Source organism: Rousettus aegyptiacus, unplaced genomic scaffold (assembly GCF_014176215.1).
Source record: "Rousettus aegyptiacus isolate mRouAeg1 unplaced genomic scaffold, mRouAeg1.p scaffold_m13_p_12, whole genome shotgun sequence".
Classification (NCBI taxonomy): domain Eukaryota; kingdom Metazoa; phylum Chordata; class Mammalia; order Chiroptera; family Pteropodidae; genus Rousettus; species Rousettus aegyptiacus.
The window spans coordinates 59928094-59944166 of record NW_023416287.1 but is presented as its reverse complement, the minus strand read 5'-3'; the positions used below and the strand labels follow the sequence as shown (position 1 = coordinate 59944166).

The 16073-nt window shown below is 41.3% G+C and overlaps 1 protein-coding gene across 3 annotated transcripts in view; it reads left to right on the top strand.

The window, feature by feature from the left end:
• Positions 1-14983, top strand: part of KCTD1 (potassium channel tetramerization domain containing 1) — a 170552-nt gene extending 155569 nt beyond the window's left edge. For all 3 annotated transcript variants that reach the window (XM_016160076.2, XM_016160077.2, XM_016160075.2), the window contains exons 4-5: positions 10029-10334; positions 14008-14983. In XM_016160076.2, the coding sequence (XP_016015562.1) occupies positions 10029-10334; positions 14008-14166 (465 nt within the window). In that variant the 3' untranslated portion in view covers positions 14167-14983. The remainder of the gene's footprint in view (positions 1-10028; positions 10335-14007) is intronic.
• The last annotated feature ends 1090 nt before the right edge of the window (positions 14984-16073 follow it).

Sequence of the window (16073 nt, the reverse complement as noted above, 5' to 3'; positions counted from 1 at the left end):
CTGCAAATGTGCTGACTGAGCTGGATACCCATTTAACAATTTAGATAATTTCGTATTTCAGAACACCATTTAAGTGGCAGTTGCTTGTGCTCTGTGCTCACTGAGAGCTGTTGGAATCTGTCCTCTAGATGAGCTACTATAGAACTTCTCTGCAGTGTTTTATCATGGACAAGAGTGTTTATCCCTTTTCTCTTAATTTCTCCTCCCCCCAATTATAACCAATTTGTTCATTGTTGCTTTATTTTCTGCTTTTGCCCATGCACGTGCACATGCACACTACACGTACACACACTCAGTTCTAATTGCTCTTACCACCAGGAATCCAGAGCTCTGGTCCTCTTTTTGATGGGAAACCACAAAATTCTCTCTTTAGTCTTTTATTTTGAACATTTTCGGTAGGTATCCCCCCTGTTGCTGACATCTCTTGCAGTATCTAGATGAATGTCCACCCTTCCTAGATAAAGAAAAATTTGCTGGCAGGCAGCTCCCAACTTACCTATCCCTGGCTTAAGTTCAAAAGTCTATTAGCTATTTTTAATAACATTTTAACATTCTATAAGGATATGTACATTGTAAAAAATTTGAAAATATAGACAAGTGAAAAAAAGTTTAAACAGCATATTCACACCATTCAGAAACAACCAGTGTTAAATCTTAGTGTATAGCTTTCTGAATTTTCTATACTTATTTCAGACAATAATCTCTGCCATTCTATTATACTAAAATTGTATTTCCCCAGTACTGCAACCATATTCAGTTCTTGTTGACCCCCAAATGTCTTTATTAAATTTATTGGGGTGACATTGATTAATAAAATTATTATTAACCAATTTTCAAGTGTACAATTCAATAATACATCATCTATATATTAGATTGTGTTCACCACCCAAAATCAAATCTCCTTCCATCACTATATACTTGACCCCTTTTACCCTTATCTGCCTTATTTCCCTAACCCCCCCTTTCCCTCTGATAACCACTAAACTGTGATTGTGAGTTTTCATTTGTCTTGTTCATTTGTTGCTTTCAGTTTCTTATCCCATATATGAGTGAAATCATATGGTTCTCAGCTTTTCTGTCTAACTTATTTTCCTTAGCATGATAATCTCAAGATCCATCCGTGTTGTCCCAGTATTTCATCTTTTCTTAAGGCTGAATGATATTCCATTGTATATATGTACCACAGCTTTTTTATCCAATCGCCTTTTGGAGGGCCCTTTGGTTATTTCCATGTCTTGGCCACCTATCAAATTAAAAGGCTTCTGCACAGCAAAGGAAACTATAAACAAAACAAAGAGGCAATAACTGAATGGGAGAAGATATTTGCAAACAATACCTCCAGTAAGGGGCTAATATCCAAAATATACAAAGAACTCATACAACTGAACAACAAAAATACAAATCCAATTAAAAAATGGGCACAGGACCAAAACAGACACTTCTCCCAAGAAGACATACAACCAGCCAGCAAACATATGAAAAGATGCTCAACTTCACTAGCTATTAGGGAAATGCAAATCAAAACCACAATGAGATACCACCTCACACCTGTTAGAATTGTTATTATCAACAGGACAAGTATTGGAGAGGATGTGGGGATGTGGGGAAAAAGGACGAGAATGTAAATTGGTACAGCCACTATGGTAAACAGTATGAAGATCCATCGACAAATTAAGAATAAATTATGACCCAGCACTACTTCTGAGTATCTACCCTCAAAATTTGAAAACATTTAACTGTAAAGATATATGCACCCTGATGTTCATTCCAGCCACATCACGGTAGCCAAAATGTCCTTTATGGGTGTTTTTTCCAAGATGGTATCCTATCCAGGACCACATATTGAATCTAGTCATGTCCCTTCCTTTTATTATCTACCATGGTCCCTTTTCATATGATGCTGACTCACTGAAGAGACTGGACCAGTTCCCATATAGAATGTCCTACCATCTGGATTTGTCTGGTTGCTTTGTCATATGTAGTTTAACTCATTTCTCTATCCTCTAATTTTCTGTAAACTGTAAGTTATGTCTAAAGACTTGATGAGGTTAAGTTAAACATTTGGGGGAGACTACATCTCCAGTGATATTGTGTACTTCATATTAATCACATTACCAAACACGTTGTTGAACGACCGTTAATGATGCTAGACTGACTATTCGATCAGGGTGACTTATGTGTTCCTTAGGCTGTGACAAAAATGATTTCTGTCAAGCTCAGAGTTTCTCAGTTTGCACTACTAACATTTGAGCCAAATAATAATTTGCGGTAGAATCTAATAATAATTTGTGGCTATGCTGTGCACTGTAGGCTGCCAAGCAGCGTCCCTGGCCTCTGCCCACTAGATGCCAGTAGCACCCCTCTTCCTACTTATGACAACCAAGAATGTCTTCAGGCACTGCTAAATATCCTCTAGGATCAAAATCACTTCTAGCTGAAGCCCAGTACTCTAGCTTAAGGAAAAGAGGAAGGAAGTATTTATGGGAAGGATACCAGTTTATGTCTTAGGACTAGTAGGAGAGTTCTCTTGGGTGGAAACACCAGGGCAGCTCTAAGGACCTCAGTCATGAGAGTTTGTGGGCTTCTAGAGCACTGCTCATACCATGGCTCATTGCTCACAGAGATGGTCTCTTTGGTTCTACAGAGAGACCATCTGATTGACTCAGGTTGGCTCTGATGCTGATGCTCTAGCCAATCTGCTGTGGCAACTGAGGGTCAACATTTCTCATAGAAGGCAGAATGATGAGCGGTATAGACCCCCAAGAGGTTTGCTCTTCTCCAGCACCTGAGAGAGTACCCACTCCAGCCCACAGTTTCAGCTGCTGCCACCTAGAATTCGCACCCCTGGCAGACACTGTTACTCCTATTACTAACTATGCATACTTTAGCTTTTCTCTATGAGATTTAGAGGGTAAGGGATGGAGACAATGGCTGGATGGAGAAAAGACACTCTGCTACTGCTTCTGTTTTCTTTAATAGCCATCAGGATAAATCTGAGGCTGGATATCCTTGCCCCAGAAAAACAAGAGTAGATGGGAGAAGCTGGAAATGGGGGCCACCGGACAGGTAAATGCTGAAAGAACTGTGGTGGCCCACTTCTCCCTCCAAAAAAAAGAATATTTAAATGAAAGTAAGTCCTGCAGAGATCTGATTTTTTCCCTCTTAAGATGATGACAGCTTGAATGCTATATTTTGAAATGTAAAATATAAAATCTTTTTATTTCCCTTTATTTTCTTGGTGCCTCTACCTTGCAGGTACCCTGATACATACACAGTGTGCCCTCTAGGGAACAAGCACAGCCCAGAGGGCCCAGGAGCAGGAGCCTACTCTCCCAAGCAGGGGTAGAAGAAGAGCTTCTAGAGTTCTTGGGAATGCATTCCCCATAGAGAAGCCCTCTTTGTGCCCACAGTGCCCAGCATGGCGTCTGACACATAAACAGATCTTAAAATGAATAAGTGGTTGCGTTCCTTTTGTGTGTAGAGCCTTTCAACAACTATGTAAAACTTCCAGCACATTAGGAGTTAAATAAGCCTTGGAACTGTTTTGTGGAGCTAGGAACTGTGTGTGGTAGGTTGAGTTATGGCTCCCAAAGGTGTCCACATTCTAATCCCCAGAACCTATGAATATTACCTTGCATGGAAAAAAGAGACCTTGCTGGTGTAAGTTAAGGGTCTTGAGATGGGAGGTTATCCTGGACATCCAGGTGGGCCCAGTGGAGTCATAAGTGTCCTTATAAGTGAAAGTGGAAGGCAGGAGGGTCAGAGTCAGAGGAGAAGATGTGATGAAGGAAGTGATGCGATTGCTGGCCACAAGCCAAGGAATGTGGGCAGCCTCTGGAAGCTGGAAAAGACAAGGAAACCGAATTTCCCTAGAGCCTCCAGAAGGAAGGCAGCCCTGCTGACGCCTTGACCTTAGCCCTGTGAGACCCGTTTCAGACATCTGATCTCTGGAACTGTGAGAGAATAAATCTGTGTTTTAAGCTACCAAATTCGTGGTCATTTCTTACGGCAGCCATAGGAGACCAATACACTGTGTATATCACTTTCCTCCCTCTGGGGAAAATGTTTTCTGAATTCCAAATATTTAATCAAGAAATAAGCTTTTGAAAAGAACTTATACAACTCAATAACAACAACAACAAAAATAATCCAATTTAAAAATGGGCAGAAGACATGAACAGATACTTCTCCAAAGAAGAAATACAGATGGCTAACAGACATATGAAAAGATGCTCAAGGTTGCCAATCATCAGAGAAATGCAAATTAAAACCACAATGAGGTCTAACCTCACACCTGTCAGGATGGCTATCATCAACACATCAAAAAACAGCAAGTGTTGGAGAGGATGCAGAGAAAAGAGAACCCTCATACATTGTTGGTGGGATTGCAAATTGGTACAGCCACTATGGAAACAGTATGGAGGTTCCTCAAAAAATTAAAAATAGATATACCTTGTGAGCTAGCAATTGCACTTCTGGATATTTATTCAAAGAAAACCCAAACAATAATTCTTAAAGATCTATGCACCCCTATGTTCATGGAAGCATAATTTACAATAGCCAAGATATGGAAGCAACCCAAATGCCCATAAACAGACAACTGGATAAAGAAATTATGGTTCATATATACAATGGAATATTACTCAGCCATTACAAAAAGTGAAATCCTACCATTTGCAACAATGTGGATGGACCTAGAGGTTATTATGCTGAGCGAAATAAGTCAGACAGAGAAACATAGATACCATATGATTTCACTTATATGTGGTATCAAAGGAATAAAAAGAACTAACTAATCAAAAACAGACTCACGAATATAGTGGACAGTTTGGTGACAGACAGAGGGGAGGGGGACTGGGAGAATGGGATGAAGGGTTAAAGAAGTACAAATTAGTAGTTGATAGTTGGGCACGGGGAGCGTGGCAGAAGGAATGCAGTTAGCATTAATGTGATGTTTAAGTGGATGGCTTGGGAAGGAGGGAACAATCAGAATTGTTTATGAACATTATAGATGTCTAACCAATGTACCGTGTCATTGAAACTAATTTAAATAAATAAATGTATCATTTAAAAAAGGGGGAAAAAAGAAACAAACTTTTGAAACATGGTCCAGTTGCATTTTGGAGTCCACCCATATTTACCGTCTTGTTCCATGTACCTATCTCCAGGGTCTTAGGGAAGCTCAGTTTATTCATCTGTAAAATGAGAACTTGATCTTTCCACCTTGAAAAACCATTGTCAATCTTAAAAATATAATTATTTTAAAAATACATGTTCTAGGATTTTAAAATTAGTTAAACATGATAATAGGTCTGTGAATACCTATTTCCCTTTAACTGGATACGAGCCTTAGCAAGAAATATGGATGGTGCTTTCTTGAGAAGGTAGAATTGGCATGTGACAGAGTAGAGCAACGGTATCTAGAACATTCTGGAGTTGCTTTGCTGAAAGCAAACGTGCATGCTTATGATTCATTTCCTTAAGAAGAAGAACTGGGGCTGAACCTGCTGCCTCATAAATTCCTGCCCACGTCTACCTTGCACCTTGAGCATAAGAGACTGAGTCAGCTGGAGTTTATAAAAGCCTCAAAGAAAAAAATGGTGGGCATTGTCAGATAAGAACTGAGGCTTGAGGAAAGGTTTTTCAAAAGATTTAGAAACCAAAAGGAAATAAGGCTAGAAAACCTGAAACTCTAAAAATTATGAGGTTTAGATAATAAAGCGAAATGATCCTGACTTAGGAAGGAAAGGGGGATGAGGTTTCTAAAGGAAGCAGCCTTGGGACTGCGTCTGCTCTGCAGGGACTTCTCCGAGGAGCCGGAGCTTGAAGTGTATGCGTGGAACTAGAGAAAGACAAATACTAAGGAGCCTGCCAAGAAAACGAATGGCCAGTGTGCACTTAACCATGCAGAAAATGGTAACAACAACAAGAGGGATCTTTTTAGTTCCAGAGCTGGCAGATGCTTGGAGGCAAGTCAGTGCAGGAAGCTGATGGCCAAGCGAAGCCCATGTGCTCAGCTGTTCTCTAGCACAGACCAGATACAACAGTGCAGTAAAGGAAAAAAATGGAGCCCAGATAGTCGAGAGAGTAAAAGGACGAACACCTGGTGGCTTGAAGTAGTTCCGGGCTGGGCCCGAGATGATATCTCAGATGCAGGATGACCTTTAGGGGAGCACTAATTTTAAACCTTCACTTTAATAAGCACTAGCAGGATCCCTGGGAAATCACTGAGCAAAGCCAAAAGTCTTATAAGAGCCTGCATTTCTCTAATTTCCAAGAGCAGATAACGATGAATGTGAACCACGTTATACAGGGAGGCACTCTGTCGGTCCACGGCTGGACTTTAGAGCAGATTATTACACATGTGGTTTGTGAACTCAGAGAAAAAAAAGAAGATGGTAAAAATTCAGAGTCAGCACAAGGGGGCTTGTAGCCCTAAGTCCCACTAGCCTCATTGCCTTTGGGTTATGCTGGACAAGCTGGTAGATTATGGACATAGGCTCATAGAATATCAGGGCTGGAAACTACTTTAATGTACTTTATAGATAAGGAGACTAGAGCCCTAAATAGTCATGGAGAGTATGTGGGCAATATGGAGACTTGGGCCTTCCCACACCTCCAGCCTTCCCCTTTGTGTCCCACCCCAAAATATGGTATTTCAACAAGACATCTAGCAAAGGTCACAATTATGGGCTGGATAATCTTAGCATTAGAGGTTTCATAACTGCTTGAACAGCTAAAATCCAGAGTCTTTTCATTTGTTACCTGAGCATCAACCTGAACAAAGGCCTGTATATAGCCCTGTCCTCTCAGTATTTTAAGAAATGATTCACCTATAGAAACAGAACACTTAGTTTGAAATGGCACAAAAATGAGAGGGAGACCTAGAGTGTTGAGTGAAGGAACTGACATTTTCTCAATGTGACCTTGATCTTTCCACCTTGAAAAAACATTGTCAGTGAATTCAGAGCCTAGAGTATGTAATATAAAGAGGAATAAATAATGAAGGACTTAAACAAACATCTTCACAAATGCTGACTGAGGAAGATCTAGCTCTAGAGCAGCTCTTGTGAAAAAGGTGTAGAGATTTCACTGTAAGCAAAATGTGAACAGAGTAACAGGATTGCCAAAAAAGCTAATGTGTGGTAGGCAAAGAATGGTCCCTGAAAGAGGTCCACTTCCTAATTCCTGGAAGCTATGAATATGTTACTTTACATGGCAAAAAGAACTTTGCAGATATGGTTAAACTAAACATGTTGAGATAGGGAGATTAACCTGGATAGTCCAGGTGGGCCCATTGTATTCACAAGGATTCTAATGAGCAAAAGAAGGAGGCAGAGGATCAGAGTAAGAGGAGATCTGACAGCAGAAGCAGAGGTAGGAGTGATGCAGGATCACGAGCCACGGAATGCAGGCAGCCTCTTGAGGTGGGAAAAGGCAAGGAAATGGAATCTCCCCTAGAGCTTCCAGAGGAAACACAGCCTTAACGACTCTTTTTAGACTTCTGGGTTTTAGAAATGTAAGAGAATAAATTTGTGTTGTTTCAACCAATACATTTGTGGCGATTGTTACAGCAGCCATAGGAAACTAATACAGACTGCATTAATAGTGATTAGAGTATCCAGCCAAGCAAAGATTGTACAATGCACTCATTAGATCGCATCTAAAATGTTAGGGTCAGTTCTAGTTTGGGTTCAGGCAGCATGTTGACAAAGTCAAGTACATATCAGATGTCGAAGAACTTCAAAGTCATAACAAATGAAAAGGAGCTGAAAAGTTTGGGTATTTTCAGCTGGAATAATAACAAGAAGTTGTCTTCAAGTGTTTGAAGGGTTAATATGTCAAAGAAAGATTAAGATCACTGAAACCCCAGAGGAAAGTATCAGAACAAATAAGTTGCAGTTGCAGAGAAATCAGATCATTTTAAGGAAGACATTTACAACAATCAGAGCTGCAAAACAAATGCTGTGCCTTGTTAGGTAGTAGCTTCCCATCACTGGAAGCAATCAATTAGAGGCTGAATGGTTACTATTCAGTGATGCTACAAAGGATTCCTCTATAGGGTCAAGACTGGTCAAGAAGCATCTTTTAAGGTTTGAGGACTTGACTCTAGAATAGACAATGCATATTTTCACTGGAGTCCAAAACTTCCTTGTGCTAAAATTTGTAATTAAATCTCATGGGAAAATCAAAAGCAGTAGCAGTTCTTGCTTCTGTAACTCTCAAATAAGGTGATTTTTAAATCTCCGTAAGAGCTGTCATCTTGATAAGTAAGTATTGAGGTCGGCGTCTCACAATTGGCGTACTTCAAAGCTGGCAAACTATATTGGGGAGGGTGGCAGAGGTTGACCAGGAAGAACCTGCAGTCTCCCCACTTTTACCCTCAGGCAGAACTAGGGGGCCTCAGTTCTGTCCTGTCTTAAGAGTGGCCATACCTCAGCATAGTTCTCAAGTCCTCAAACAAACAGTGTCTCCCGTAGATCAGGAGGCTAAGCAGGGAGCAATATATGTAATGAAGATGATGAGAGCAATGGGCTGCTTTTCGGTGGGGAACCAAGACTCCTGTAGTAATGGAGTTGCTAGGAGAGGACAGAACAGAGAGCCGGCCCATCTGCCGATGAGTATCGCTGATACCGCCTTCTACCCGGCCCAAGTTTCTCAGTAGAGAAAGTGGATGATCCGATGTTCTTTCACCTCTCCCCACTGTTTTCTCTGTAAGCCTTTGAATAATGCTGCTGCCGCTAGTGCTGCTGCTGCTGCTTGATTTGCAGGAGAAAGAAAAGAGTGCCAAATATAAACAGTTCTTCTTCTCCATGCTTCCTCCCTGTCCGGAAGGCAGAGGCCTCTGACAGCACCCAGGCCCTGGGCCTACAGCACCAGGCACCGCCTGCCAGCTCCAGCCCAGGGAAGGAAGGCAGAAATGCCTGTCAGTTGATTAAAATGTTCTCGGTCGACGTGTCTGGACAAGTATCCACTTACCTCACACCCGGGATGATTGTGGCCATAGCTACGTTTAAGCATAATATTGACCTGCTTGATAACATTGTTCCTAAGTCGCTTCCACCCCCTCATCCTCCTTTGTCGCCCCCTTCTGTGGCGTGTGTGTGTGTGTGTGTGTGTGTGTGTGTTTTAATACGTTGTTTGCTAGATTTCTGTTTTAATTCAGTAAATTTTTTTTGAAAGCAAGAGAGAAAGAAAACACGACTAGAGACTGGGTGATGGCACTTTCAGAAAGGGACTAGTTTCCTTTCCTGCACCTCTGTCCTGCAGGAGTCAAGGCGTAGGGATTTTTTGCCTCTCTCACTTTATGATGGCAGCACTAATAGGTGGGCCGAGGGCAGCGTGCCAGCTTACATATCTCCATCGGCCTCCCCCAAACCATCATAGATCAACACCCAAGTTTAGGTGAAGGCGGCAAGCCCTCCAGGCTCCCAGCCACCCCGCTGCAGCCCCACTTCCACCATCACGCTGCCCCCAACTCTCCTGCCAGAGAAGTTCAGGAGCTTCCACTGAATGGGACCGGAGTAGAGGCTGCTGGTCAATGGGCACAGCTGCGCCGCCTTCCCATGATGTCGGTGTTCTATCTGAGAAGGTATAAAGTGGATTCCCACACACACAATCAAATTTTAGATACTCAGAGGCATTTTTCTGTGAAAGGAGAAAAGTCTTGGGTAAATCCTTTTGCATCCCAGTTTTGTAATCTGCAAAATGAGAATAATATTGGTTCCCAAGTTTCTGGGCAATTATGGGGATTATAGGATTTAATTCATGTAAAGCACTAAGAAGAAGGCCCACCTGGCCTTTCATACTCTTAGCTCCCTTTATAATCACTGAATGAATGAATGAATGAATGAATGAAAGAGTGAATGCAAATTCATTCTGTATAAATGTGTTATAAGTGAAAATTTTACACCTGGATTTGATTATTGAAATAACAGAGGTGAAAAAGTCACCTGTTATATATGGACATTTTCAGTACTTTATGTTTGTATTTCGCAATGTGAAATATGTATTGGTTATTTTTTCAGGACTATACTTTGTTATATGAAGAGGCAAAATATTTTCAGCTTCAGCCCATGTTGTTGGAGATGGAAAGATGGAAGCAGGACAGAGAAACCGGTCGCTTTTCAAGGCCCTGCGAGTGCCTAGTAGTGCGCGTTGCCCCAGACCTCGGAGAAAGGATCACACTCAGCGGCGACAAATCCTTGATAGAAGAAGTGTTTCCGGAAATTGGCGATGTGATGTGTAACTCTGTCAACGCGGGCTGGAATCACGATTCAACGCACGTCATCAGGTTTCCACTGAATGGCTACTGTCACCTCAACTCAGTCCAGGTATAGCATTGTCATATACTGTGTGGCATCGAATGTCACTCTCAGTGTTGTTTCTTAACCATGCCTTCACATGGTATCTTCCCTCTAAAGAGCCTGAAAACTCTCTTGTGATAACACTTTCGTTGGGTCCAAACCTATTTACCCCTCTATAACATTCACTGAATCATCCCACAGCTGTTTATTGAACATCCATTATGTGCCAGGTTGCTGGTGTGAGGACTAGAGATAAGAGAAGAGAAAAAAAGAGACAATAGTTCTATTTTCATGGAACTTACATTATCGGAGTAGAGTTGGGGGTAAACAGTAACCAACATAAATGTTGATTGGGTAGTGAGAAAAGGATATCCGGGATAGAGTATTCTGGCAGGGGAACCAGCATGTTCTGAAGACTGTGAGGTAGGAGTATGTTTGGCATATTGAAGAATATCAGGAAAGCCAGTGTGGCTTGAAGAAATTGGACCTGGGACAGGGAGTGCTGAGACATGAGGCCAGTGGATGGCCGTGAACAGATAGTGGAGCGACTCAGAGGATGGCAAGCACTCTGGGATTTTTGGTTTAATTTCCTTTGAGTTTTTGGTTCATTTGCTGGCATGAGTAAAATGGAAAGCCCTTTGAGAATTTCGAGCAAAAGAATGACACGATATAACTCAGATTTGAAAATGAATACTCTAGCGGCAGGTTGAAGACAGTGGAAGTCAGAGGACTGGTTAGAAGGCAATGATCCAAGCAAGAGTTAAGAAGTGTCCAATTCTGAATATCTTGAATGTAGATCTGACAAAGTTTTCAGATGATGGCTGTGGGTTGTAAGATGGAAGCCAAGGATGACTAAGATTTCTGATGGAGGAACTGGACGAACGGAATTGCCAGTTTCTGAGATGGAGAAATCTGTGGGAGAAGGAGACTTAAGGGTGGAATTCAGAAGTTTGGATTACACCAGGTGCGGTGTCCTGTGCCGCAGATATTGGTGGGCATGGTCATCATCTTAACTAACATGTGCCATCCCTGGGCCAAGGGTGGCACATGCACTATCTTATAACAGCATGAACAGGGGAGCGCTATTAATCCTACTACCTTGCTGAAGAGAAAACGCAGCCACACCTAGCTCTTGATTCCAGGTCTGTGACTCAAAACGATTTGATGTCAATGGAGTGATGGGTTTTTAATTGGAATGGGCCCATGACTTTGTTCAATATTGACACAACAAAACCTCTCCCAAAGCTCAAAAACTAGAAGCACTCACACTCCCATTCCGCCTCTTGAAGAGTTCTACAACTCTTTATAATTTTTTAAATTGATGGAGAGATGTCTGAGAACAGAACAGAAACTATTGGCAGAAACTGAGCCTTGGGCATGCTAGGAAGGCACTCACTCTCAGGTAGCGGGGTTGTCCATGTCCAGAAGTGTACCCCACACTGCCCCTTGCAGTATTCCTGAGTGGGCCTTGCAGACAGCTCCCCCCTCCCACATAGGCTTTATCCCCTCCTCCTCCCACATCCACCTCGTTCCCACCCCTCCCCAGGGAAGGGCCGAGCTAGCCATTCAGAGCCAGAAAAGCATTCCTCTGCTTCTCCAGGGCTCCTCTCTCACAAGTCAAGCCTAGACCCCACCCCTCAGGCCATAAATTCACGAGCCGGACAAGTTTTCCCTTCATTCCAGTCTGATCAGATGTGGAAATTTTCACCTGGATTAATGTTGTCGTATGACACGGCCATGACCCACTCTAGCTTCCTGCTCCACAGACCAAGATATAGACACCTTTCTCTAGGCTTTGAGAGGCTTTGAGATAAGGCATTAGACCCAAGACCCCATGGAGTGATTTTAGTGTTGTCAAAAGATCATTAACATTAAGGAACTTTGCTGTTAACAAGTTGATGTTTAAAAAGTAATAGGCAAGAAGGGTAAGCTGTTTGCATTCCTTTGGAATAAGCTTTCACCACATCCAAGATAACACTGGATCATATTTAATAATTATCATATTTTGCATATTGAACCCCCTGGGGAGGATGTTTAGGGATTTCCTTATCTAAGCAATTTAGCAACTATAACGACACTGAAAGACAAAAGATATCAGAGTTCAATTCTTTAATGTTCAAAGCTTCCTCTACTTTTGTAATTGCAGTCCTCATCACAGCCACGAATCCTTTCCAGTGAGGTGGTTTGGCAGAGCAAACTGGGGTTTTCCTTGCAGACAGGCTACATTCCTGCCTCTACTCTGGAAATCTCCTTAGAGGGAGCTGTTCACCTTTCTATTCATCTGCCACCAAAGCACATCTTGATTTTGAACTTAGGGAGTGTCTTCTTCATCCTATCCTTTTGCTGACTGGTGTGCATGTATATGCATCATGAATATATCTCAACAAATAGAGCATTGCAGGGCAGAAGGTTCATTTTGTTCTCATGAGGACTTTTTTAATTTGCCAGCATTTGAAGTTTTAAGTATCAGAAAGCATACTCTTGCTTTCCAATCTTATCTAATTAGCTGTTTTGCAAATAGCAGGTTATATTCCATATAAAAGTAGGTGACCAAAAAAGAAGAATTTTTAAAAAACAGTAAGGGTTCACTTTACATTGACTGCATTTTGGAAATTATTTAGTAATATTTCACTTCATCCCCCCCAACCCCCCACTAAAAAAGAAAAATTGATCCAGACATCTTTCTAAAGTTATGATTGAGTCATCTTGCCTATCGGGTGACGTAGAAGTAATTTAATTATATCCAGAATCCTGGCAGAGAACATTTACAAGTCTAATATTTGTTGGAGTCCTAAAGAAATAGAATGCTCCAGTTCCATTTCCTTTATTTTTGCCTAAGAGTTGTAGGAACTATTTCTAGCATTTAACTGTGTTAGACATGTAATGACAAACCCAGGGATCTTTCGTGCATTTGATTTCAGAATTAAAGAATTGATTAGGTCCCTTATGCTTATATTAGACATTTAGAATTTTTTTATTTTGGATATGTGTTCTAATATATCACCATTGCATTTATTCTTGCCTCCTCCCTGAATGCACGCATGGCAATAAGTCTATTTCAGATACCACAAACTTGAAAATATGGAGATAAACCTGAGTTGTCTTCAGTATTCCATTTGTCTTGCTGTTGAAATGACGTCAGTTTTCCAAGCTGCAGTATCAGGAAACTTGAACAATGGCAGAGTTAAGAGTGAATGAGTTGAGAGTGAATCACTGGCTGAGTAAATTCAGATAATGTCACTGTCTTTCCATATCCTTCATTTCATAGAATATATTTTAGTGGTAAATGAGCTTTGAAATGTGAACTTTTTTTTTTCAGAGAAGGTAGTATTACACGTTGCATAGGATTTGAAGCCAAATAGACCTGAGTTGAAAACCCAATTCCCATCACTGACTGTGAGCCTCAGTTTTCTCATCTATAAAATAGGCTAACACCTTAACCCATTTTGCCAGGAGGTTGTAACAATTCAATGAACTTGGCATATGGAAAGCTAACATGTAAAGGCATGTTTTAGGTATTAGAAATGTTTGCTCCCTCCCTTTCTACCCTTCATTTAAAAGCAGAAAGGAGACTTAAGGGTCGGATAAGCTTGACCGGAGCTGCATATGATCTCAGACTCTGGGACAGTTCTATGGGTTGACTATGTGGCCAAAGGGCATATCTCTCACCTAACTGGATGCTTGTCTTGGCCCCTCGCAGGTCCTCGAGAGGTTGCAGCAAAGAGGATTTGAAATCGTGGGCTCTTGTGGGGGAGGAGTGGACTCATCTCAGTTCAGCGAATATGTCCTGCGGCGGGAACTGAGGCGGACACCCCGTGGACCCTCTGTCATCCGGATAAAGCAAGAGCCTCTGGACTAAATGGACATATTTCATATGCAAAAAAGGAAAAAAACATACACAACAAATAACACAAACAAAAAAGGGACATTTACGTGCAGTTGGGACAGCAAACCAAGTCCTGGACCTAAAATTGAATAAAAGACACATTTATATCCAATAGAGACCACACCTGTATTCATATGGGAACAATTGGAATAGTGATATCCTCAAGGTGTAAAAAATATATAAATATATATATATATATATTGTCAAAAGGTAGGAAATGCAAAAAAAAAAAAAAAAGAAAGAAAGAAAGAAAAAAAGAAAACAACAAAGAAAAAAAAAGGTGGTAGCTACAGTTGGTGCTGTGATGGCCGTGAAGTGTCCTGGGCCTCCGGAGGCCTCTGACCGATAAACAAGCCATGAGCAGTGAGGATGCATCTCCTTACAGTTTCCATTGCTGACAGCCATCCATTGTTTCTTTTTCCTTTGTCTTTCTTTTTCCTTTTTTTTTTTTTTTTTTAAAAAAAAAAAAACCACCTTGAATAGAGTTTCTTTGCATATGGAGGTTTCATGTCTCTCTTTAGGTGGGACCGGGCAGGACTTCAGAAAAACTCATGAGCACATTGCATTCAAAAGACATTAGACAAAAAATTTTAAATGTAGTTTGTACAGAAGTCACACTTTTTTGTCTGCCTCACAGATGTGAACGTTACTTTGTTTTTAAACTGATCAGTTTTGCAAAGGGGCCAGAATTATTACTTGTTAGAGTTGCTCCAGTTTGAGTCTGCTGCTTTCCTACAATTTTTCAAATTTTATAATGTATTAAATACAATAAACTCTGTTTAAAAAATAAGGTCTGTGTGAAACACACATGTTGGGGTGAGGCTATAGTAAGATGAAATTTTCCTTTTTAAAATTTTTCTATGTTGAGCTTCAAAAAGAGGCCTGAAAACTGAGGCCACTTTTGAAGTCAAAACCCACTAAAGGATAAGGATGTTGTCACCTGTTCCCACTTGGCAAGAGTTAATGTCCGTGCTTTGTCATTCCACATTGATTAGCAAGACACATCTTCCTTCTTGTGAACTGTTTGTTTATAAATTTCAGTAATCTATTGCTCCAGAGCAATAGCTCCATCATAGCAGCTTAAAACATTCTGTTCTCTCTTGTGACTCTGTGGTTCTCGTGTGGACAGGCCTTCACTGGGCTGCTTCTGCTGCACGTGATGTCATCTGGGGTGTGACTGGGCTGGGATGTCCAAGATGGCTCTCCCACGGGGCTGCCAATACTGGCTGCAGGACTCTCTGTGTGTGTGTGGCTTGGGCCTCTCCCAGCATGGGAGCTGGGTTCCAAGAGGGAGTGTCCCAAGCACAAGTACTCCAAGAAGGAAGAAGCAGAAGGTGCTGTCTTCTGAAAGGCTAGGCCTGGAACTGCTCAGTGCAGTTCTGCAACAACCTGTTGGTCCAACAGACAGAGCTAGCCCAGATTCAAGGGGAGGAGAAATAATATCCACCTCCTGATAGGGATAGTGACAAAGAACTTTTAGCCATCTTGAACTACCATAAGATCCAAAAAAGTAGGGCATTATAGTTTCGGAAGAAGTAGGGAAAATCTCTTTTTTATTAGCTTTCTTATTAGCCAGAGAGGTAAGAAATTAGAGGTTTCGATGCCACTTTGGAGTGAATCCCTCAGCTTTTCCAAGGTGTTAGCGATTCTGGAGGCTCCTCTGTCAGCCTTGCCATGACCTCTCTTTTCTACTTTCTCTTCCTCATTCCAGATACTCAAAACAAGCCTGGCACAATGATAAGATTGACAGGTAAACTATAATGTGTTTCTGCTACAAAGATGTTCCTGTGGTGATGGGTTATTTCCATCCTGAACTTACTTATTTTTTTTTTTAAATTAAAAAGTCTATGCCTGAGGACACTAGTAATGAAACTATCTCT